The 23,999-nt window shown below is 32.2% G+C and overlaps 2 protein-coding genes across 2 annotated transcripts; both read left to right on the top strand.

The window, feature by feature from the left end:
* Positions 1–693: 693 nt before the first annotated feature.
* Positions 694–3,351, top strand: LOC123665432 (rRNA-processing protein FYV7). Its single transcript, XM_045599740.1, has 2 exons — positions 694–935; positions 2,572–3,351. Exon 2 carries the CDS (start codon positions 2,607–2,609, stop codon positions 3,225–3,227), a length of 621 nt encoding a protein of 206 aa, XP_045455696.1. The 5' UTR covers positions 694–935; positions 2,572–2,606; the 3' UTR covers positions 3,228–3,351.
* A 6,095-nt stretch (positions 3,352–9,446) lies between these two features.
* Positions 9,447–15,052, top strand: LOC123665366. The gene is made up of 3 exons (XM_045599679.1): positions 9,447–10,291; positions 10,628–14,526; positions 15,015–15,052. Exons 1-3 carry the CDS (start codon positions 9,447–9,449, stop codon positions 15,050–15,052), a joined length of 4,782 nt encoding a protein of 1,593 aa, XP_045455635.1.
* Positions 15,053–23,999: the final 8,947 nt, after the last annotated feature.

The raw sequence follows: 23,999 nt of genomic DNA on the forward strand, positions 1-23,999 counted from the left end.
GTGAGCAATTTAAAATGACAACGTAGTTGAATTGAGCTATTCTAAATCTATCAATTAGTATTTTTTTTTTACAAATATCAATATTTTATTTGTTTAAACTATTTATATTTATTTAAAAATTAAGGGAAGTGGATCTGTTCCAAACTATACTTGAGCAATTATAAATGGAACTTGAGCACTTTTTTAACACTTTGAGCAATTTAAAATATTGTATACATCAAATATATAGGAGTTTGCAAATATTTGTTTTTTTTTTTTTTAATTTGATTTTTAATTATATAATTTGAGATGAGCAATTTAAAAGGACAACGTAGTTGAATTGAGCTATTCAAAATCTATCAATTAGTATTTTTTTTATTACAAATATCATTATTTTGCAGGCTGGGGTGGGGTAGGTGATGAAAGCGATTCAATCAAAAGTCTAGCGCCATCTATCCGACAAATATTGATATAAATAATAACGTTCCTTTCTATGCCGCGTCAATAAACATAACTTTTTCAAAATATTTAATAAATGAAAAGCATAAGAACCAAAATCACACAATATATTTGAGTATTCGATAATTTTTATGTTTTAATATGGTAAATTACTGTTTTTTGATTTAAGGCTCATAAAACCAACAACGCATGCGCCATTTGGGCGATCGAAGAAGCAAATAGGAAATAAGAGGAACGCACGAAGTGCAAAAATGCTGTCTCGCTCAAACCGCACCTCTCTCTCGTTCCTTTTGTGACATTTTTGCGAAACGTCCACCGCGTTTCCTTGTGGAAATTATTCTAAAAAATCACATTAGGGCATGGTCGGTAAAGTTTTCCAGTCGAAAACCCGTGACATAAAATCTCTCACCGTGGTTAAGTTTTTTCGTGCCAAGTGCAACTAAACTATCAAGATTCCGCCGATAATTCAAAGCCTACCCAGTGGGTGGCTTAATTTGGTAAGTCTATTCATATTTACCTAATACCATCATTTAAATATATACTTTTATCATCGACAAACAATTATATCGTATTTTACTCTATAAAATTTGTTGAACACACAGTTGGGAGATATGTGAGGAAATCGATCTAATTACAACAATACCGTAAAATAATAATTTGGTGTGTAAGAGACACACCAAATTGGTAACTTAAAATACATATTAATTGTTTTAGAATTTTCGTGCTTTTAGTATACTTGTGTAAATTATCGCGTAATTGATCCATAATACCTTATGACTAAGTTGACGTCATCGAAAAGACATATCTAGTATGTTAAAGATATAAAATTCTTATCAATACGGAAAAAATCTTGAACTCTTGCGTGGACAAGTACTGGAACATTTTATTATAAAATGAAACATATGGCATCTAATAGTCTTTCTATACTATAAATACCTATTTACCAACTACACAATTACAAACCTTCTTTTAATAAAACACCAATATTTTGTTATAATTTCAACATATTTTTTAGTTATTGACTGCGTGTGATTTATAATTCGAAATGTTAGTACTTATGTATCTATATATATAAATAAATATGTAGCATAAATTTTATAACCACCATTTTTGCTGTATAATCTAAATAATCTTCAATAATAAAAACTATATTAAAAAGTTACTTGTTTTACAAGGTACGATTTGCATTTAACAATTAATTTAACAAGTATATCAAATATGACCTTGAGATATTTATGAACAGACACCTTCAACGATGAGTTATTATTATCGGCAAAGGCACTTTTGTGAAGATAAAATTGCCATATATGGGTTAATATTGATCTTGAATATACAAGCCAAATATGTTGAGGACCAATACTAATTACAATATAAGCAGTTGATATGCGCCTATGTGGCATACTGAAAAAAAAAAAAATTTATATCAATTTGAAAAACAGTTCATCTATGCACGTTTATATACGCTGACATGACAGATATATATTTACAGATACAAATTTATGTACTGTTTTTTAGTAAATAACAAGCAGGACACAACTTCTGTAATTATTTGATTCTTCATTATTTTATCTATAATAATCTTATACATCAACCTCATCATTTTTTTTTGTCTGAAGCTGCAATATTAATTTTTATCGGAATAAAAAAAAAAAACTGACTTCAATTACTTTGACAAGTCACACAGTCATTTAAATATCCATTATTAGTGATAACTCAAAAAGTACTTGACAGATCTTGATTAAATTTAAATAGGACCACATCATCAAAATCTTTAGACCCAGTAAAAAGTAATGAGGTAACACATAAAAAAATGCAGCTGAATTGAGATGTGTTTCCTTTTTTGTTGTCGTTCATAACTATTATGAACATAATACATTACTCAAAAGTTGCAAAAATAAGAGCCGTTGTCCGGAATAGCCCTGGTATAAATATAGTCTTAACTAGATAACATATATAATATATATGTATATTATTGTAAGCTATATATGTAGAAATGAAAAAGCGTGTATATTATATAAGTAATAATAATAATAAATATTAAGTAATTGACTAAATAAGTTTTATTTATTGTGTTTTTAATTTTTTATTTTTCATTATTTTGTTGTTCAAACACGCTTTTTCGTTTCATTATAGGGCTGAAAAAAATATAAAAAGAAGAGGAAAAAAATATGGAAAATAAACGCGGCAGCTTCTTTAGCGATAAAAAACAAAAACCCAATATGACACGAGAAAAAGAGTTTAAGAAAAAAAATGACAGACAGAAGAAGTTTGACGAGAATCGTAGTGGACTGGATGAGAATAACAAAGAAGGAGAAAAGAAACCGTTTGATAAAAAAGCTTATAGAATCAAGAAATACAGTAAGAAATATAAGCTAGAACAATGGGAGGAACAACGTAAGAAGCAAATGCTTCGAGAATATCAGAAAAGCATAAAAAATGATCCCATGGTGGGGTCTTATAAACCAATATCATTTGATGAAGACACAATTGATTCTACCGTTGGTAGATTTGTGAAACACCCAGACATACTTGAGAAGGAATTAGAAAAGACTAAAAAACAAGACCCACTCGCAAAAGCTAAAGAAAAGTTGGATAGAATAAAACAGGAGAAAATAGAGAAGCGCCAAGCAATAGAGAAAGCTAACCAAGAGAGAATGCAGAAATTGCAGGAGTATAAGAAGAAAAAGACTGAAAGATTTAAGAAATTGAGTAAGAAGACTAAGAAGGGACAGCCAGTTATGACTGGTAGGTTAGAACTATTGCTAGAGAAAATACAAGATTCAAAATGAATTTTAGTTTTTATAAGCTAATTGTTTTTCTGATAATTATAATTAGAATAATGGTTGTTTGATAATTATTGTTTTTATTTTATGTTTCTCTTGGGTTTGGTTGGTTTAGACCATTATGTAAAAACAATTTTTTTTTTTCATATCTAATGTTTTTAAAACATGCTCTTCTTAATATTGTAATATTAAATAAATAAATAAATAAATATTGTAAATGTGTAATCCAATTTTATATAAAATAAATTAGTTTTGTGACTATTGAAATGATGTCCTCATATCGATTCATCATTTTGTTATTTAAATATTGTTGTCAATCGTGGTTAAAATTGAAAACCAAAATGAACTTTCTTTAATAATGTATTACTCAGCCTGTAATATCCTACTTCTGGGTATAGTCCTCTTTCTATAGTTAGGAGAAGAATCTGAGCTTAATCCACCATGCTGCTCCACTGTGGGTTGACAATTTTTAACATGTTGAAAGCCTGGGGGACACCAATTGAGCCTCACTTGTTTAGTCCATAGGGCCAGTTTAAAGTCCTTATGTCAGTTTTAATTGAAATCAGCAGTTTTAATGTATTAAAATAAATTAATATCTAACTATCTACTTAAAGAAAAAAAAATTTTGGCACTCAGAATGCTGGTTTATTTGTAATTTTTTTTTTCATTCAACATAAAAATTAATGACAATTTAAAAACTAATAACTGTGACATTTCATTCTTTTGTCTTGAATTGATGTTGATGCATTATGACTTTTTTAAGTCTTTTGTAGAAAAGTAAAAGTGGTGTAATCGTCAATAGTAATTTTTTAAACGTTTCTGCGATATTTTAAGTGTTCTGAAGCAGCATCAATTTGTAAGTTAATTTATTATAAAATAAAAAAATATTAAATTTTTTACCTCTGAGAACAATCAAATTATTTTTTGTGTTAGGATATAATGTGTATATACAAATTTACATATATTCTGTGCGACGCAAAAGAGTATGTATATTTGTTTATTTGTTTGTTTGTTTGTTCTTATGTTATGTTGTGACCAAAATTGTTTACCGATTTTATCAATGAATTTCTGATTTATTAAGTGTGTATTGATATAACACTTTTTCAATGGTGTAGTTGTGCAGGATGATGATGGACTTGATCTTTTCATTTATTTTTTAGTTTTTTTAACACTCAAGTTTGGTTTTCTATTAATTTTATTTTATGGATTATGTGAGGACAATTGCAGATTGCTTAATAAATGATAATTCTGACTTATTGATGACTGCTTGGGCCTGAGCAATAACAATGAAACTATATGTAGATCATTGATCAATGATTATATTGTTATAATTAAATGATTTCGTCAGTTTTAGTAATCTATGGTCATTTAGAAATGGCACTGTTGCAAGAATTAAGTATTTTTGTTTATTTTATTTTAAACCAACATAAAAAAGGATTATGGTTAATTAATTTTTTAATATAATCGCCTTAAGTTTTTTAACCATCGTACTTTACCATCACATTTATTTAAAAAAGGCAAGCGATTGATTTCATAATGGAATTAAGGTGTATAATGGGACTGCAATAAAAAGACGTGTTCAATTCGTGCGCTCGTTCGCCTACCACTTAGTTGTGTCGTCTTTGCTCTCAATGGCAGCTTTAATGCAAAGAGGTATGGTTGCAACCAACGCTGCACACTCTTCAGACGTAATTGACTTCCAGACAGCCAAGAGTTTAGCCTTTAAGTCGCTCTTCGGTCTTGATGGATTTTTACGGAGAACTTTTTTCATATTCCACCATAGGATTTCGATCGGCGATAAGTCCGGCCTGTTAGGTGGTCATTCGATTGTAGGGATGCTTTTCGCCAGTAGCCAAGTCTTTGTTGTCCTTGCAGTATGGCAGGAAGCACCATCCTCAGTAAATTCTCTTCCAAAAGGTTTTGATACCTTGCATAATTGATAGAACCATCCACAAACTTCATACCACCAACACCTTGTGCAGACATGCAGCCCCATATCATAAGAGCCGTTGGAAACTTCACTTAACGTTTGAGACAATCAGTATGAAATGCCTCATTTTTGTTCCGAATCACTTTTATCCGTTCATCGTTGACTGTCACTTCATTTTGACTCGTCACTCCAAATGATACTACGCCACTGATCGGAAGTCCAATTTAAATGAACACAATACAATACAAATATTCTTTATTGTACACTATCCGAGGAAAAATTTTACACCGAAAAAGAAAATATAGACATGTACAAAAGGCGATCTTATTGCTAAAAGAGCGAGGGCTGCATGTCTGCACAAGGTGTTGGTGGTATGAAGTTTGTGGATTGTTCTATCAATTATGCAAGATATCAAAACCTTATGGAAGAGAATTTACTGCCCTCTATTCCGTCACTCAAGCATCAAGATTTCTTCATTTTTCAACAGAATGGTGCTTCCTGTCATACTGCAAGGACAACAAAGACTTTCTGTTAGTGAAAGAATTTTCATGATCGGATCAGTATTTGCGAAGATTACCCCCTACATACAAACAAAGTTGTTATAAACTTTACCTCTTTATAGTATTAGTATAGATTTAGATTTCTTACCTCAAAAAAGAGAGATTGCTAAGGTTACATGTTTATGCTTTTTTTTACTATTATTATTTGTTCTTAAGGTATTTTTTAAACAAATAGGTTCTATTATCTTTGATTGTCTAATTTTTTTAGATTGATATCTAAAAAACAACATTGGTTGATACCAATATGATTCAATTTTATCAAGACTGGCACGAATACTTACTACTAATATTCGACGTGTACTCCTCGTGATAAAAGTGCTCTTATTCAGATTGTTTGATTAAATATGCTTTGTAATTAATTGGAATTTGAACTCTTGTCTATGCGCTGAAAACATTATGGATTGCGTCACGCGTGATTATTATAAATTGATATCTCCGAGGAATACTATCTCAATTAAATAGATGCCCTTTTCTGTATTTAAGGGAAAACAATTCGATTATCTTAATATTTTGATCTTAATTTTAGTATGAGTTACGACAAGCTGTAAATTTTACAAAATAAATTTTAGCGATTTAGCACTTATCGACACATTTTCTTTGGAAGCTCCTCTGCTTACCTACGAAAAAAAAAAGAGTAGATATTCCTTTTTACATGCTTCAAATCAATACACATTCAGATTAATACATAAAAGATCATATTATTTGAAAGTAATAAAACCAGTAATAATAAATAATAATAGATAGAAATGCGGTCACCAGCCCGCCTGCCCAGCGTATGGGCAACACACATGAGATCACGTGGAGACCTGTGTCCAGCAGTGGACTGCGATAAGCTGAAGTGAAATTTATAGAAATAAATAATAGAATGATTACACATATAAAGTACGCTTGATGGCGAAGGTTTCTGTTTCTCCATTGCTGATCCAATAGATAAGAGTTTGAGATATTTTTTTTTACTTTCAAAGCACTATCTGTCAGATATTTTTATTCGCAACATGTAGAACCAAAACTTGTAGTTTATTAATTGAGGTAGAACCCCCTTTGATCATGTTCTTATTCTATTGATTAAGTCTATCACTGACTTTTGTGTGAATAAACTTCATAAACAAATAGAGTAATTAGTTCTAAACCATGTAGGAAATCCAAAATTTGCAATTATTATCTTAAATTTGTAAATGATTTTTTGTCATATTTCACAATATTTTAAATTTGAAGATGATGTTACAGTACCTGTTCTTAACGTCTTCCTCAGACCTTCTATCCCCATTCACCCACGGTGATATTTGTTCTATTTTATGACGCTATTGTAAAATTTTATCGTACAAAAGATTAAAATATTAATATGTACGGTTGAGATAATTAACGTATTCTAATATTTGTATTATATTTACGATGTTTGTTCATAGAACTGAAGAATTACTGAATAATGTTTATTAAATTTTATTATACTATTGTGGAAAATTCGCGTTAGCAAAATTCATAATTTTCCACTTTTGTTGTGTTGATTTATACAAAATAAAATGGACTTTCATTAGTCATTTAACGCAAACATTCAATTCGTCGCTTTATATAAAAATAATCTATAATATAAAAATGAGTCGCTGAATGTGTTGCTAAGCGCAAAACTCGAGAACGGTTGGACCGATTTCGCTAATTCTTTTTTTTTAAATATTCCTTGAAGGACGAGGATGGTTTTTACGGAGAGAAAAATTCAAAAAAAAATTTTTTTTTAATTTTCTGAAAAAGTCTAAAAACAACACTTTTCTATACTCCCATACAAAAGATTTGTGATAATACTTAAAAGTCACTGTTAGGCGATACGAAGTTCGTCGGGTCAGCTAGTAGTAAATAAATTCTAAACGTTGTAAAAAGTCGAGTGGAACACTACGTTGAATACATTTTAAGTTTATGAAACCTTGTATACCGTTTTCTTAACGAGCAATTAGTAGTCAAAAGAAATGCAAGATTGATTATAAATATAGTTTTTTATGTATGTTTCTAGAGATTTCAAGAAAAGATTTAATTTCAATGTTAGGCTAAGTACCAAGTAACGAAGTTAGTTGCTTATTATATGTTCAATTTTTGTTCTACCCTCTAATTCTGCCTTGAAAAGACGATCATAATTTTAACAGTATTAATATTTTTGCTTGTAAATGAAAAATGCGAAGTTCAAAACTCTATCTCTTTGTCTAAGAAGCGGCTCGCAAGAAAACTATAAATAACTTCCAAGGTTAAAAATTTTAAGAAAGTCGTTGAACGGTATAATTGTTAATGATTCTATCGTGAAGGTACTTCATTTAATGTGCTGAAGAAAAAACTTTAAAAACCAACCAATGATTTATATAATGTATTCTAAAATAATCAAAAATGAGACAGTATTTAAGAAAAAACTCATGATGTAATAATCTCAGAATTACATTTTAAACTAGCTTCTGCGCGCGACTTCGTCCGCGTGGAACAGAGGCGCGCGCAATACTTGATCATTATTTTGCTGCGATGTTATTTTAAAACTGCGATATCTCCTGAGATTCTCATTGAAATCGAATTATGTAAAAGGCTATTTTATTTTATATTAAATACTTGTGATGAATAACGTATTTATTTCATCATCATCATTACAGCCTATACAGTCCACTGCTGGACATAGGCCTCCACAAGTTTACGCCAAAAATAACGTGAACTCGTGTGTTTTGCCCATAGTCGTCACCACGCTGGGCAGGCGGGTTGGTGACCGCAGTACTGGCTTTGTCGCACTGAAGACGCTGCTGCCCGTCTTCGGCCTGTGTATTTCAAAGCCAGCAGTTGGATGGTTGTCCCGCCATTGGTCGGCTTTTTAAGTTCCAAGGTGGTAGCGGAACTGTGTTATCCCTTAGTCGCCTCTTACGACACCCACGGGAAGAGAGGGGGTGGCTATATTCTTTAGTACCGTAGCCACACAGTACAGTATTTATTTATATAAGGATTAATATCATGTTTATAAAAACATCTTCGCAAATAATGCATTATTTTAGAACAAACTTGGTTAGCACAAAAAAAGATTATAGTAAGCCAACCTTAAAGATAGATATGTGCTGTCGCGGACTTTCTTTTAAAACTTTTAAAGAGGATCAATTCTGTCTTACATGATTTTTGCGAAACTTTAACTGTTTTTACAGTACACGCAGCGGATGCTCTCAAAAGGAAAAAAGAACTCCCGATTTTTAAACATTCTTCACTGGTGCTCCGCTTCTTTTGGTTTTATCGTGATGAAATATAGCCTATAACCTTCCTCGATAAAATGGGCTATCTAACAGTAAAAGAGTTCTTCAAATCGGACCAGTAGTTTCTAAGATTAGCGCGTTCAAAAAAACAAACAAACTCTTCAGCTTTATAATTGTCTATGTGAATATGTCAATTAATGTCACTTCACTTACAAACGTCAAGTTAGTTAGAAATAAACCTCTAAGCTGGACACACGCATCTTTCATTCGACCCTTCAAAAAAACTTCTACACAATTTGAACCTTATTCTCATGAACATAAAGTTTGGTCCTTCGAGCCGGATGGCGTGCGTCGAGCGTGCGTCGAGATTTCGAGAACAAAGGAAGTACATTCCACGGCAACAAGTGTGTAAAAAAAACGTGTCGTTAAGTTCAAAGGTTATTTATTACAAAGATATTACAACGTTTTTAAGAAGTTTTTACGAAGTTAAATACAGTGTTTGGCGTTAGTATTGAAGAATTTTGGATTATATACAATGGAGAAATACATTTTATATCAAATGGAGTTATTTGACAACCTAAAAAATTGTGAGAAAAATTTAAGAAAGACACCGAAGGAGAGAATTAAAAAAGCATATTTAGAAACTAGATTGGAGCAATTAGAAACATTATGGAACGATTTTAAAGAAGGACATAAAAATATTATTTTGAAAATTTCGAAAGACGAAGACAGAAAACTATCATATTTCAAAAATGAAGTGTTTGAAGCGTTTGAGGAGATGTATATCAGTACTAAATCTATGTTAAAGGAAATGATAATGCCTTTTTTAAAATCTTCGAATAATTCTCAAACTACCGGCGTTCCCGATGTTAACGATTCCAATAGAAACTGTGATATTAAGTTGCCGATTATTAAAATTCCAACCTTTACCGGTAAATACGAGGAGTGGCAAACGTTTTACGATTTATTCTATTCTCTCATACATAACAATGAAGCTTTGTCACCGGTGCAAAAACTCCATTATTTAAAAAGTAATTTATCGGGTGAACCTGAAACAATGTTACGTAATTTTTCCATAACTGACCCCAATTATGAAGAAGCGTGGTGCCAACTTGTGAAGAGATATAATAACAAGAGGTTTAATTGCAACGCCATTTTGAAAATTCTGTTTACACAAAAGATGATTACTGCAGAGTCTGCGAGTCATATAAAGCAACTTCTAGACACAACGGTTACCTGTTTAAAAGCGTTATCGAATATGGGTATAGATACGCATTCGTGGGATATAATTATCAACTATTTAGTCATTTCAAAACTGGACTCCGAGTCGATGCGACAGTGGGAACAACGTGTAAGTGTCCAATCTGAGTTACCTACATGGTCCGAATTACAACTTTATTTAGAGTCAAGATTTAGATCCTTGGAAATGATCGAGTGTAATAATAATAAAAATAAATCTTTGTTAGCTAAATCCATTCCGAAAACGAAATCTTTTCATACCAATATGAATAACCAAATAAAAAATAACGAAATTAAAAATAACCAAATTAAATGTATTTTATGTAGTAGTGATCATTATATTTATAATTGTAAAATGTTTTCGAATATGTCAGTGCAAGACAGACAAAATTTAATAAAGAAATCTAGATTGTGCTTTAACTGTCTTGCGCCGTCACACTCTGTAATAAATTGTCGTCAATCTTCATGTTGTAAAAGGTGCGGACGCCGTCATCATTCAATGATTCATGTTGAACGCGAGCCTAAAGTTGATAATCCAGTCGAGACGGCTTCCACATCTACAGGTATAGAGAATAAGTCTAGAGGTAAGCCTAATATTTTGTCAAATGATAACAACATTATAACAAATTTTTGTGAACATATTGATTCAAATAGTACTTTATTAGCTACAGTTCAAGTTTTAGTTGAGAGTAAAAATGGTAATAATCATGTTATTAGGGCTTTGTTAGACCAAGGGTCGCAGGCATCGTTTGTGACAGAAGCAACAGTTCAGTTACTTAAACTTTCACGTAAGTCAGTAAGTGGTTGGGTGTCAGGTGTGGGAGAAGGGCAAATGAGAATTAAATACATGGTTTCGTTATGTTTGAAATCACGCCACAATCCCGAGTCTAGAGTTTGTGTAAATGCATATGTATTGCGTTCATTAACAGCACTGCTACCTATCACTAAGCTACATTCACCTGAGTGGTCAGACATAGAAAAATTAGAGTTGGCTGATCCAGGATATACAACACCAGGAAGAATAGATATTCTTCTTGGAGCCGAGGTTTATAGTGATGTATTATTAAATGGTATCATGAAACATCCTACAAGTAATTTACTTGCACAAAATACTATTTTTGGTTGGGTATTGTCTGGTAAGGTTTGTAGTCCACGCAACTCGGCAAGGAATACGGTATCTAGCTTGCATATACAACTTAAGGATGATGACATTCTTAAGCTTTTCTGGGAGCAAGAAAATGAACCGAACATAATTAAAAGAAGATTGTCAAAGGAAGAAGAAAGATGTGAAAAAATCTATGATGCTACAACTACGAGGGATAAGGAAGGGAGGTTTATAGTTAAGTTACCATTTAAAACCGAACACTCTAGCTGTCAAAATGGCAAATTATATGAGATGGCTGCTAGAAGATTTATGAGCTTAGAGAAGAAGTTACAAAGTAATCAAGATTATCAAAAAGAATACATAAAGGTAATGCAAGAGTACATAGATTTAAAACATATGGTTGAAGTTGATTCGCAACACATTGACAATCAAAATACTGTCTACTTACCACACCACGGTGTGCTTAGAGAAGACAAAACAACAACGAAGCTGCGAATTGTTTTCGACGCTTCATGCAAGGGAGTTAATGGGTTTTCTTTAAATGATGATCTGCTGGTGGGCCCAAAGCTCCAGCAGGATCTACGACATATTTTGATGAGATGGAGGACTCATAAGATCTGTATAACTGCAGATATTATAAAAATGTACAGGATGGTACGTGTGGCAGAAGAAGACACAGATTTTCAGAGGCTACTTTGGAGATCCACACCCGATGAGCAATTAAGACATTACAAGCTGTTGAGACTGACTTTTGGGACTGCATGCGCTCCGTATCTTGCTGTGAAGTCACTACAAAGATTAGCAGATGATGCAGAATTTAAATATCCAGAGGCTGCAAAAATAATAAAAAATGATTTCTACATGGATGACCTTTTAACAGGATGTGAAACAGAAGATGAAGCCATAGAAATTTACAATAATATGAACAAATTGTTGAACTCGGGAGGATTTGATCTCCAAAAGTGGAGTAGTAATAATCAAAATGTACTAAAATACATCGGAGAAAATAAGCGAGATGATCATGAACTCCCTCTTAAAATCAATAGTCTGGTGAAGGTGTTAGGAGTAATTTGGAATCGTGATGCGGATAATTTTGAATATACCTTAAATCTAGCAGGAACTAAACAACCTATAACAAAGCGACAAATTCTTTCAAATATAGCAAAGCTCTATGATCCTTTAGGTTGGTTGGCTCCGGTTGTTGTGATAGCAAAGATGATCATGCAGAAGCTATGGAAATCAGGCCTGGAATGGGATGATACTGTGCAAGGAAGTTTATTGGCTGAGTGGCTAAATTTCAGAGAAAATTTGATACATATAAAAAAGATTACTATACCTAGATCATTACATTTCTCTAAGATGTCTTCTGTAGAATTACATGTTTTTGCAGATGCTTCTCTGTTAGCATATGGGGCAGTTGTTTATATTCGTGTAGTCAAGGATGAAAGGGTCTTTGTAAACTTAATAACAGCCAAGACAAAAGTAGCTCCAATTGATAAACAAATTTCCATCCCTAGGCTGGAACTCTGTTCCGCGGCTCTGGCAGCTAAACTAATTTTTGAGACTCAAGTAATGAATATACCTAAAGTTAACTTACATGCGTGGTCTGATTCCACAATTGTGTTGGCGTGGCTGAAGGGAGGACCAGGTCGATGGAATACCTTTGTAAGCAACAGAGTTTCTGACATTTTAAATATCTTAGACTATGAACAGTGGGGTCATGTTGCTTCGGAAGTTAACCCAGCTGACTGTGCCTCAAGAGGTTTACAAGCTTCAGAATTGGTGAATCATACATTGTGGTGGAAAGGCCCTACCTGGTTGTCTACAAGGAGCATGAAATTAAATTACTTAGAGATAGATGACACACAAGAAGAAGAGAAGGTCAAGACTTTAACTGTTTTACTAGAAAGTGAACAAGATTTGATTTGGACAAAATTTTCTGATTTATCAAAAATGCTGAGAATCATATCATACTGTAGGAGATGGTTAAATGTTATTCGAAGAAAAGTTAAAAGGCAAAGTGAGTCTAAATTTGTTACATTAGATGAAATTAATAAAACTTTAGAAAATTGTATAAAACAAGTTCAAGGTATAGAATTTAAAAATGAAATAAAACAGTTAAAGTCTCGTGGATGTGTTTCAAAGGGAAGTAAAATCCTTAATCTTTGTCCTATTTTTGATGAAATAGGAATACTAAGAGTTGGAGGTCGGATTCAGCAATCAAAGGTGCCCTATGATACTCAGCATCCCATAATTTTACCTGCTAAGAGTCATCTTAGCAGACTTTTAATTATGAATGCTCACAAGAAAACTTTACATGGCGGACCACAGATGATGTTAAACTATATCAGATCAAAATATTGGATCTTACGAGCTAAAGGTCAAGTAAAGAAATATTACCGTGAGTGTGTAACATGTATTAGATACTCGAAGAAAACTACTCAGCAATTGATGGGTCAGTTGCCAGAGGTACGACTGAAACCAAGTCGACCTTTTAGTTCAGCTGGCGTGGACTATACAGGACCTATCAACATTAGATTTTCACCTGGCAGAGGTGCTAAGGCCTACAAAGGATACATATGTGTGTTTATATGTATGGTAACTCGTGCCATACATCTAGAGGCAGTAACGGATTTAACAACAAATGGATTTGTCGCAGCATTTAGGCGTTTCACAGCGAGGAGAGGACATTGTTCAAACATATACAGTGATAATGGTACTAATTTTGTAGGAGCCGACAAACAATTGCAAAATATGTTTAGGAGTGCTAAATCTTCAATGACAGGTGAATTAGCAGAGTTGTTAACATTAGAGCGTACTACATGGCATTTCATTCCTCCTCACGCACCAAATTTCGGTGGCTTATGGGAAGCGAGGGTTCGCAGTATGAAGGTACATCTTAGGAGAGTCATTGGGGATACAACACTTACATACGAGGAACTAACTACAGTGCTAACGCAAGTAGAAGCATGTTTAAATTCGCGACCTTTAACAATTTTGAGCGACGACCCTAATGATCCCTTACCCCTGACACCTGGTCATTTTTTGATTGGTGAGCCCTTACTTAATTTAACTGATGAAAATTATAGTCTATGTAAAATACCGTGTCATGAAAGGTGGAAATTAACACAAAAAATGGTAAATGATTTCTGGAACAGATGGTCCAAGGAATATTTAGTAAGTCTTAATCAAAGATATAAATGGCATAGTAAAAACACTGAACCAGAAATCGATGATATTGTAATATTAAAGGAGGATAATATTCCACCTAGTAAGTGGGTATTAGGTAAAATAATTCATAAACATGTCGGTCCAGACAATATTACTCGTGTAGTGTCAATCAAATGTAAAAATGGTATTTTTAAACGACCTTTAAATAAAATATGTATGCTTTTGAAACAAAACAATGATGAGACACAAAATAATTAAAATTTACAGTTTAACTAATAGGTACCATACATACTTTATTTAACTGGCCATTAATTAACATAAATAAAACAACTTAATATTTTTCAAATTTTATTTACATTATAAATTACAAAGTTTACTTTATTGTACTGTTACCTTTTGTTACTGTATTGTATAAACATTACATTTATCTAAGTTAAGTTATTTACCTGTAAAATGATTTTGTATGCATTTAGCAATTGCAATATATATGTACTTAAGTGGTTGGATATTCAGAGACTAATTTTGAAATAAATAGTAGCATCAATTTATATTTTCAAAAGAGGAAAATGATTGTAATGTCATTTTCAGGGTTCAGTAAAATTAGAGCTAACTATATTGAGTTATAATTAAGTAAGAATATAGTTGTCAATTATATGTCAAACTTCTGAAAAAAAAAAAAAAAAAAAAAAATACTAAAACATTTCATAGAAATTGAAACTGGATATCATTGGATGTAAAAATAATAATAAGTTTGTAAAATAATAGTAAGTTATTAAAAAAAAAATATTAAGTGGTACTTACCTGGGGATATACTATGAGCATCTATAATGAATTGAAAATAAACTGCTTTTTTTTTCTTTTCTGATATTTGAATAATATTAATAAATTTATAACATTGTTAATAAGACTTGTAGATTGGCCTGCATAAAAATTGAACAGCTCATGGTAGATCCGTTGATTTGATGTTATTTGTGTTATAAAATATAATTGTGTTTGTGTTATAAAAGAACGCCGTCCTTTGGGGGGCGGAATGTCTATGTGAATATGTCAATTAATGTCACTTCACTTACAAACGTCAAGTTAGTTAGAAATAAACCTCTAAGCTGGACACACGCATCTTTCATTCGACCCTTCAAAAAAACTTCTACACAATTTGAACCTTATTCTCATGAACATAATATTAATATAGATTAAATAAGTTAGTCCTTATGGACTAAAACTCCTTAAAAAAAGGAATCATATTATAATGTCAGAAATAACTTATTAAACAGCTTTTCGGATACACTATTGCAGATTTGACAATTATAATGCATATTATTACTATCACATTATTGACAGTATCTACAACGCAAAGTATTATGAGTTTTTATCAGATTATAAAATTTCAAGAACCGCATTTTATCAGATAATAGTAGTCGTCTGTATTTACATAATATAAACTGATTTAACTTCGTTCGTTTAAAATTTGGACTAACTATTACTATTACTAATATGACTCAATTACGTAAATACTAAATAGCTCGGCTGACATTGTGGCGACGCTATATGAGTGATTCTAAATACGAATTCGTGTGACAATCATGCTGCAATCGTCGTTTGAACATCGTCATGTCGATAAAAATACAGTTTAACATTTTGATACTTTTATTTTATGTATTAATTGAAAAAAGCAAAAAAGTGACATTCAGCATATATAAAATGTTTATTGCGTAATTAGTGCTGAGGAGGAGGTGTGCTAAGCTTAAATACTAGATCATGTACAATATGTAGAGTAATTACCTATTTCAATTTTGTGTCATTCGGTCCCATTTAATATTTATTTGAGATCTAACAACTACTTTTCGAGTTATATCTAATAATGCGTTTTTACTTGACGCTTTTTTCGTCGACTTACGTTGTATTATACCACATAACTTTTTACTGGATGTACCGATTTTGATAATTCTTTTTTTGTTGGAAAGGAGATATCCATAGTTTGGTACCATGATTGAACATGAGGAATCCAGGATTTGATGATGGGATCCCAGAGAAAACGAGGGTAACTCTTAAAAATCCGCATAACTTTTTACTGGGTGTACCGATTTTGATAATTTTTAATTTAATCGAAAGCTGATGCTTATCATGTAGTCACAGATCTGATAACTACTTTTTGAGTAATCTTTGATAACGCGTCGTTACTTTACTATTTTTTCGTCGATCTACGTTGTATTACTTGTCGATGTAATTGAAGTCGGTTTTTTTTCGTTTGCGAGCAAATACAATTATTATATACCTACATCATTAGACTTAAATAAAAGTATATACAAATTGAGGGTATTATGTTGTGTCTTCTAAATGTTGGTCAATGTGTGTTATATCTATTCAATTATAAAAATAATCTAGGACAAAAGTCCTATTTAGTCGTCATAATATTAATAACAATTATTTCCTATTTACTTAAATCTTATGTTTGTCGTTGATATCAGGGCACTGGGCACGTGTCGTTCTTATACATATATCATTATATTTAATACATTTCTTCCTTCGTTAGATTTAACTTGTTTTATGTTGCTATAACTTGTTTAAAGATACACAAACATGAGCTTTTTCCTACCTGACTCGTTATTTTAGGATAATTAAAAAATATAGGTATATTATGGTCTCGACTCTTCCACTTGTGCAGCCTTTTTTAAAGATTGGCGTCCTGTGTTTGACACTTGCCGATAATAAAAAAAGTTACATAACGAAACATTTTTGAATATCATATCAAAAATTTACCGTTCCAGCGGGGATCGAACCTGCGTCTCCGATTGACCGTGTCGGTGCTCTAGCCAATTAAGCTATGGAACTATGTACCCGCTAGATGGAAATTTTTGATATGATGATATTATTTTCGGTTTAAGCGAACCGTGGCGCCGTCTATAGTGAGTTCCTTGCAGAAACCCGTAACTATTCAAAGTTTCATATTACAATGAAAATCTTTGACAGGAGACGACACCATGCTATTTTTATTATGTACGATTTTATTTTTGTGTTACCCACACATTAGGAATTCTAAACATTTTTTGAATATCATATCAAAAATTGACCGTTCCAGCGGGGATCGAACCTGCGTCTCCCACTGACCGTGTCGGCGCTCTAGCAGTGTTGCCAACTTTATTTTTCAGAAGATCGTACCATATACTAGAAAAGACCGTATTTTGCTAATATTTCAAAGAAAAAAATGGTACGTTATAAAGTTTCAAGAAAACAACGAAAACAATTTTTAAACGGAATAACATTATAATTTTGAGTTAATATTTATCATTTAAGAAATATGAATCAACATTTAACATTAATAATTTATATATTTTTAGATATGAGAAAAGTTACTATATTCTAAAACTCTAATTGGAATTGAGAACCTCCTCTTTTTTTGGAGTCGGCTAAAAATAAATTTCAAATTTAAAAATAAACTTATATTTTTACTTATTAACCAACAAAAATGAATCTAATTAACAGTGTAATGAACTTAACAAAAATTTTTATTACTCTTATATTTTTTTTCACTAGTCACAGTCACTATCAGAGTCATTAAGCGCCACAGCAGATGCAGGAGTGGAAGTATTTATTCTTTTCTACATAGCTAACTTCAATTTGCGTAACATCTCGTCAGATGGCTTGAAGTCGATACATTAAAAAATACCAGCTTTTGAAATTATAGGTACCAACAAAAAACTAGATCAGTTTTACGGAGCCCAAATTATACCAATATTTAGTACTGAAAATACCGAAAACAGTCACACTGGAAATATCGATTCGCTTAGATGACTGTCGGATTGTTGGGGATTCCCTTATGCCCATAGATATCGCTGAGTCCACAGAATAAAATTAAATATACTCATACGCTGCGTATTTCATTATAGTGCGAATAATACAAAAAGTTTAGCTCGTTCAAGTCTTCTGCTTGTTTTTTTTTTTTATGATATCAAAAATTAATTGAAATTGTCATCTATTTTTCCTTCGTTATGAGGATGGGTATAAGATTTAAAAAAAATCGTATATTTTGCGTATGATTTCGATTACTCGTCGCACATCGCACAAGAGCCAAAAAGGTCGTATGATTACGATTTAAATCATACGGTTGGCAACACTGTGCTCTAGCCAATTAAGCTATGGAACGATGTACCCGCTAGATCGAAATTTTTGATATGATGATTTTATACATACGATAGTTACATAACGACATTAAATTTTAACTCTAAAAAAAACTCTAGATGGAAAAATTAACCATTTATTTTATATCTTGATTGATTTGAACCATTTATTTTATATCTTGATTGATACTTTTAAAAAGAAAGATGTGCAAACGTTACGTCTTTAGCAAAAAATAAAAAATAAATTTCGTAACTTCATTTATAATGGAATAAAACCATACTCCTTAGATTTAGTCTTTACTTTTTTGACATAGATACACATAGATTACTTTTTTTACATTATATATGAGGTGCTGTGTGGCTACGGCACCAAAGAATATAGCCACCCCCTCTCTTCCCGTGGGTGTCGTAAGAGGCGACTAAGGGATAACAAGGTTTACCACCTTGGAACTTAAGAAGCCGACCGATGGCGGGATAACCATCTAACCGCTGGCTTTGAAACACACAGGCCGAAGACGGGCAGTAGCGTCTTAGGTGCGACAAAGCCAGCACTGCGGTCACCAACCCGCCTGCCCAGCGTGGTGACTATGGGCAAACCACATAAGTTCACGCATTTTTGGCGCGAACTTGTGGAGGCCTATGTCCAGCAATGGACTGCAATAGGCTGGAATGATGATGATGATGTTGATGATGATATTATATGAGTATTTGGATTAAAAATAAAACAATATGAAGCAATTAAAAAAATGAGATGATTTTTTTTCAATAAACAAAAAGATGTTTTGAAATGAATCTTTTGTAATAGTAGTAGAAGCGTATGACGTGTGACGTCAAGAAAGCGGTTCGCGCCGGTAGAACAGCAGCGTCTTACGTTAAATCCACTGCGTATGATGCCTGTCACACACAGTGTAATTATATTTAAATAATTAATACAATTATACCTAAGTAATTAATAGTTATAATTAGTGAAGTGTGTGTGAATTAATTGAAAATAAATATCTATTAAATTATTATTTCTGTACACTATTGAATGAAAATAAAATGGAAATTTATCATGAAATTTTTCAAATTTGTAAAGCTTACTTGGTGGCTTATGGCTATGAATTTTTATTTTTAAACTTATTAAGTAATAGAAAAAGGACATTTGGGTATAAGTACGATTTCTTACACGATATTATAAGCTATTTATAGTTTTAAAAATTGTAATTTTTATTATTTTATTTGTTAATTTGTAAAAACTTACTGGTCAGTGATGTGTACCAAAATTATTGTGTTGTATGCTTAATAAAAAATTATTGACGGAACAAGAGTTCCAATTTGATATTATACAGTCAGCACGTGTGTCTAAAACTTTAGTGTGAATAAAGCTTACTAACTAATGATAATTAAACAATCCTACTAGTCTCACTGATAAGTATCGTCATAAATAGACCAGCGTCCCGCCATTTTCATCAGTTTGCTACCAACCGGTGTCTTGTAATATATAATATTAGTAATACATATAATAATCGACCCTCTTTTCGAATACGATTCGCCGATTCGTATTCGCGATTAATCTCAAGAATATTTATTGTTTAGCAACAACCAGAGGGTTGTTGCTTAAAAGTTCCTAAAAGCTTTGAGAATTACGCTACTAAAGGTAAGATGGATGAATGTTTTATTGTTTTGAAAGACCAACGAATTATATTTTTTTTAAATACATATTCAATAATTCTTTAAAAATATAAATGTTTTAAATTACAATTTTTTTTTACATAACTTAATTTCAACTGCCTTATTTATTTGTAGCTTAAGATAACAAGGAATAACTTTTCAAGTTTTCATCAGAAATCTTGTAAATTATGAAGGTTTTTTAAAAGATTTAGCCTATTTAGATTAAATCAAGAAAAGAAACTCTATAGCTATTCTAAAGTATAGGAAAAATCAACTTTTCCTATATTATCGAGAATGGGAAGTTCCATTGAAAATAAGGCGCTTTTTAGTAAATTTTAATGTTTTTTTTTTAATTTTTATAAAGATTATTAGAGATTGTTAATAGTTTAGCAGAATTATTCGAATAACAACGGTCGATTTAAGCAGGTCTAAGGGTTCTCAAGAATTTGTATATGTATATAAACTTCCTTCATTTTTGTGCTTCTAAATAACAACAAAAAAAAAAGTTTTTTTAATTTGATTTCATATACGTATTATTATTGTGAAAAAAAAATACATTACACTTAATATTTTTCAAAAGATAATTATGTGTCACACGTGATAAAAAATATAACACAACTACGAACAATTGTTTGCTGTACTCATTTTAATATGTGTATAAAACAATTACGTTTCCTGTTATTTGTTTACGTAACCAATCATAAGAAATAATCAATTTTCGATTACGTAGCGAGTGTTAATTTAAAGTTTTACACGTACACAATTGGTGAACATCTCGTAACAACGACCTTGCACGAACAGACGACATAGGAGTTTACATATTGTTATGTGATAAAGTAAAGATTTGTTTAAAGGCCATTACATACATAACGTGTTCTTGTTCGGACGGAACGGGACGTGAAGTGAAGAAAATGTAAGTGAAAGACCATTCACGGAAGCACGAACGGCACGGGATAGTGAAGAGTACGGGGAGGAAAAAGTATCGTCCCGACGATGCTTAGCACGTCCCGCTTGACACGTAGTCCGTGATTCCGCAGTAAAGTAGGGAAAAAAGTAGGGAATCACGTGTACCTATTGTTACTGAGCTACTATCACGTTGCGTATGCATTAAGAGGAAAGGGTACCGAAGAGACTTTTCAAAAATAGGTATTTGAATAAAATGTTTCTGTCGCGCTGCATGCCGCTACCGCGCCCCGCGCCATCTCCGCCCCGTTTTTTCTATGTGTGACTGTCGTGTGTTAGTGTGCGTGCGCCGGCTATTCAGCTATTAATTGTTGACGATATTTTAGTATTCGCATCTTTCGTTTGTGATTGACTACGAGTACATATAGCGCATAGTGCTATTTTTCTGAATTTGGCTTGTTTTATTGAATTTGTTCTGCATCGTATTGCTGTGACTCGGCTTACTATTATTGAATTTCGTAAACTACTTATTATTATGTTTTATTATTTTGACTTGGATACTCTTTGTGACTTGATACATGTCTATATTTTTGTGGGTAATTATCGAAATACTTGGTACTTTATTTATGAATTAGGTATGTACATGGTTGAGGTGTGTGTAAGAATGGGTAATGAAATACATACATAATTATAGTGTATACATGTAGTACATAGTATAAGACTTATACTATGTACTACATGTATACACTATAATTATGTATGTATTTCATTACCTAACATCACTCATTCTACACCTAACATCACTCATTAGTTTCACTTTTTGAATCTATAATGCTCATCATCATCATCATCATCATCACCGTCACCATCATTTCAGCCTATCGCAGTCCACTGCTGGACATAGGCCTCCCCAAATTCGCGCGAAAAAGTGGCACGAACTCATTAGGGGTTTTGCCCATAGTCACCACGCTGGGCAGGCGGGTTGGTGACCGCAGGGCTAGCTCCGTCGCACTGAAGACGCTGCTGCCCGTCTTCAGCCTGCCACTTTTAATACTTCCTGTATATTAAGAAAGTGAATGTCAAAACCCGCTACATCCATTGAGTTGAGTAACAAACTCCGTCAGATCCTTATCTCAATATCAATATCCGCTACATCCATTTTTTTTACTTACATTTAGTTGTATAATTTAAAAGTTAAAAATAATTTTGCTTAGATGAGTCGGAGATTCGAATAAAGTAAATTTACTTTAAATGTATAAAATGATATGCCACTTGTAACTGTGACAGAAACGAAAAGTCATTTATTGTAAAATTGACCTTTCCGGATCTGGCGGATTTTGATACTAGACGACTCAAGTGTAAGTATAGTATATATATGTAATGTAGTACATACACAGTATAAAATGTTTGCCTTAGTACCTATATAATTTGTAATGTCTCATGTTTGTCGCAGTTATTAATACATAGGTATAGGTTATATATATTAATTAACATATAATTGCGGCGATGTAACAATGGTTAAAAATAATATTATAATTAAAAAAAAACAAGAAAAGCCGCCTGCGTGAAGAATAACTATTAGAAAGTCAATTGAAAAAGCTGGAACAAGATAAAAATTCAATAATTACACAAAGATAGCTAAATAAATGACACCAATTTCAAACATTATGTACTGTACACTTACAAAAATCATGAAGGCGACTTTTTCAATTATTATTTTATTTATGTTTTTTTAGTTAGGCAAATTACGTAATCGATTGAATTTTTTTAAAAAGTGGTTGATTAACATGACATAACATAACAATACACTTTATTGAACACCAACAGAAAATAATAATACGTATTAAATTGATTTTTAACCGACTTCCAAAAAAGGAGGAGGTTCTTAATTCGACTGTATTTTCCTTTTTTTTATATATATACTAGCTGTGCCCGCGGCTTCGCCCGCGTTGAAATTAGTGTGTCACAAAGTTTTCCTGGCAAACTTCCAGTGAAACTCTCATCAAAATCGGCTTAGCCGTTCCCTAAACCTTCCTCTTGCCAATGGTGGAGCCCTCTCTCCAATGGTGAAACTGCATGAAAATCCGTTCAGTAGATTTTGAGCGAATCGATCACATACACTTTTGGGGACTTTGAAAAAAAATAACCCATGTCCCATGACACCACATAATTTCTTTTTTTCTTTTCGAGTGTACATTGATTTTTTTTTTTATTTCCATTTATCGATTAATGGAAATTAAAAAATCACAAAGAAAACGAATTGACTAATTTATTGTACTTAGTTATCGAAAGTTATACGTATACCTTTACCTATATATTATAGGATAATACACTGTACTGTACATGTTGCCCGCGATTACGTCCGCGTGGTTATGAAGATATGCGTTACTATTAAGATGTTTAACGCAAATTATTTTTGTATTTCAGTCACTTGAAATGCTTATCAACTGAGTAACTTTTTAAAAGGCACAATTTAGTATAATTTAATAGTTATTTTTATAAAACCTCTCTATACACCCACTACATTTTTAATTTTATTTTCAGGCTGTTTATGTTTCATACAAACTATCAACCCCAATTAAACCCCCTTAGCGGTGGAATATCGTAAAATCCGTTCTTAACGGACGTCTGCTAACAATAATCTATCTCCCTGCCAAATTTTATCTTTGTCCAACCTGGATGGACAGACCATCCAGCGGTTTTTGAGTTCTCGTGATGAGTGAGTTAATGACCTTTCTCTTTTATGTATATATAGATTACGATGCATTATTTGGACACTTTCTCATCATCTATAGAGCATACGTTTTAAATTTCAAGTCTCTTACTTCAAAAACATAGAACTTTCATACAAACTTGCAACCCCTGTTTTACCCCTTTAGGGGTCAAGTTTCATAAAATCCGT

The sequence above is a fragment of the Melitaea cinxia genome, chromosome 24 (genome assembly GCF_905220565.1).
Source record: "Melitaea cinxia chromosome 24, ilMelCinx1.1, whole genome shotgun sequence".
Classification (NCBI taxonomy): domain Eukaryota; kingdom Metazoa; phylum Arthropoda; class Insecta; order Lepidoptera; family Nymphalidae; genus Melitaea; species Melitaea cinxia.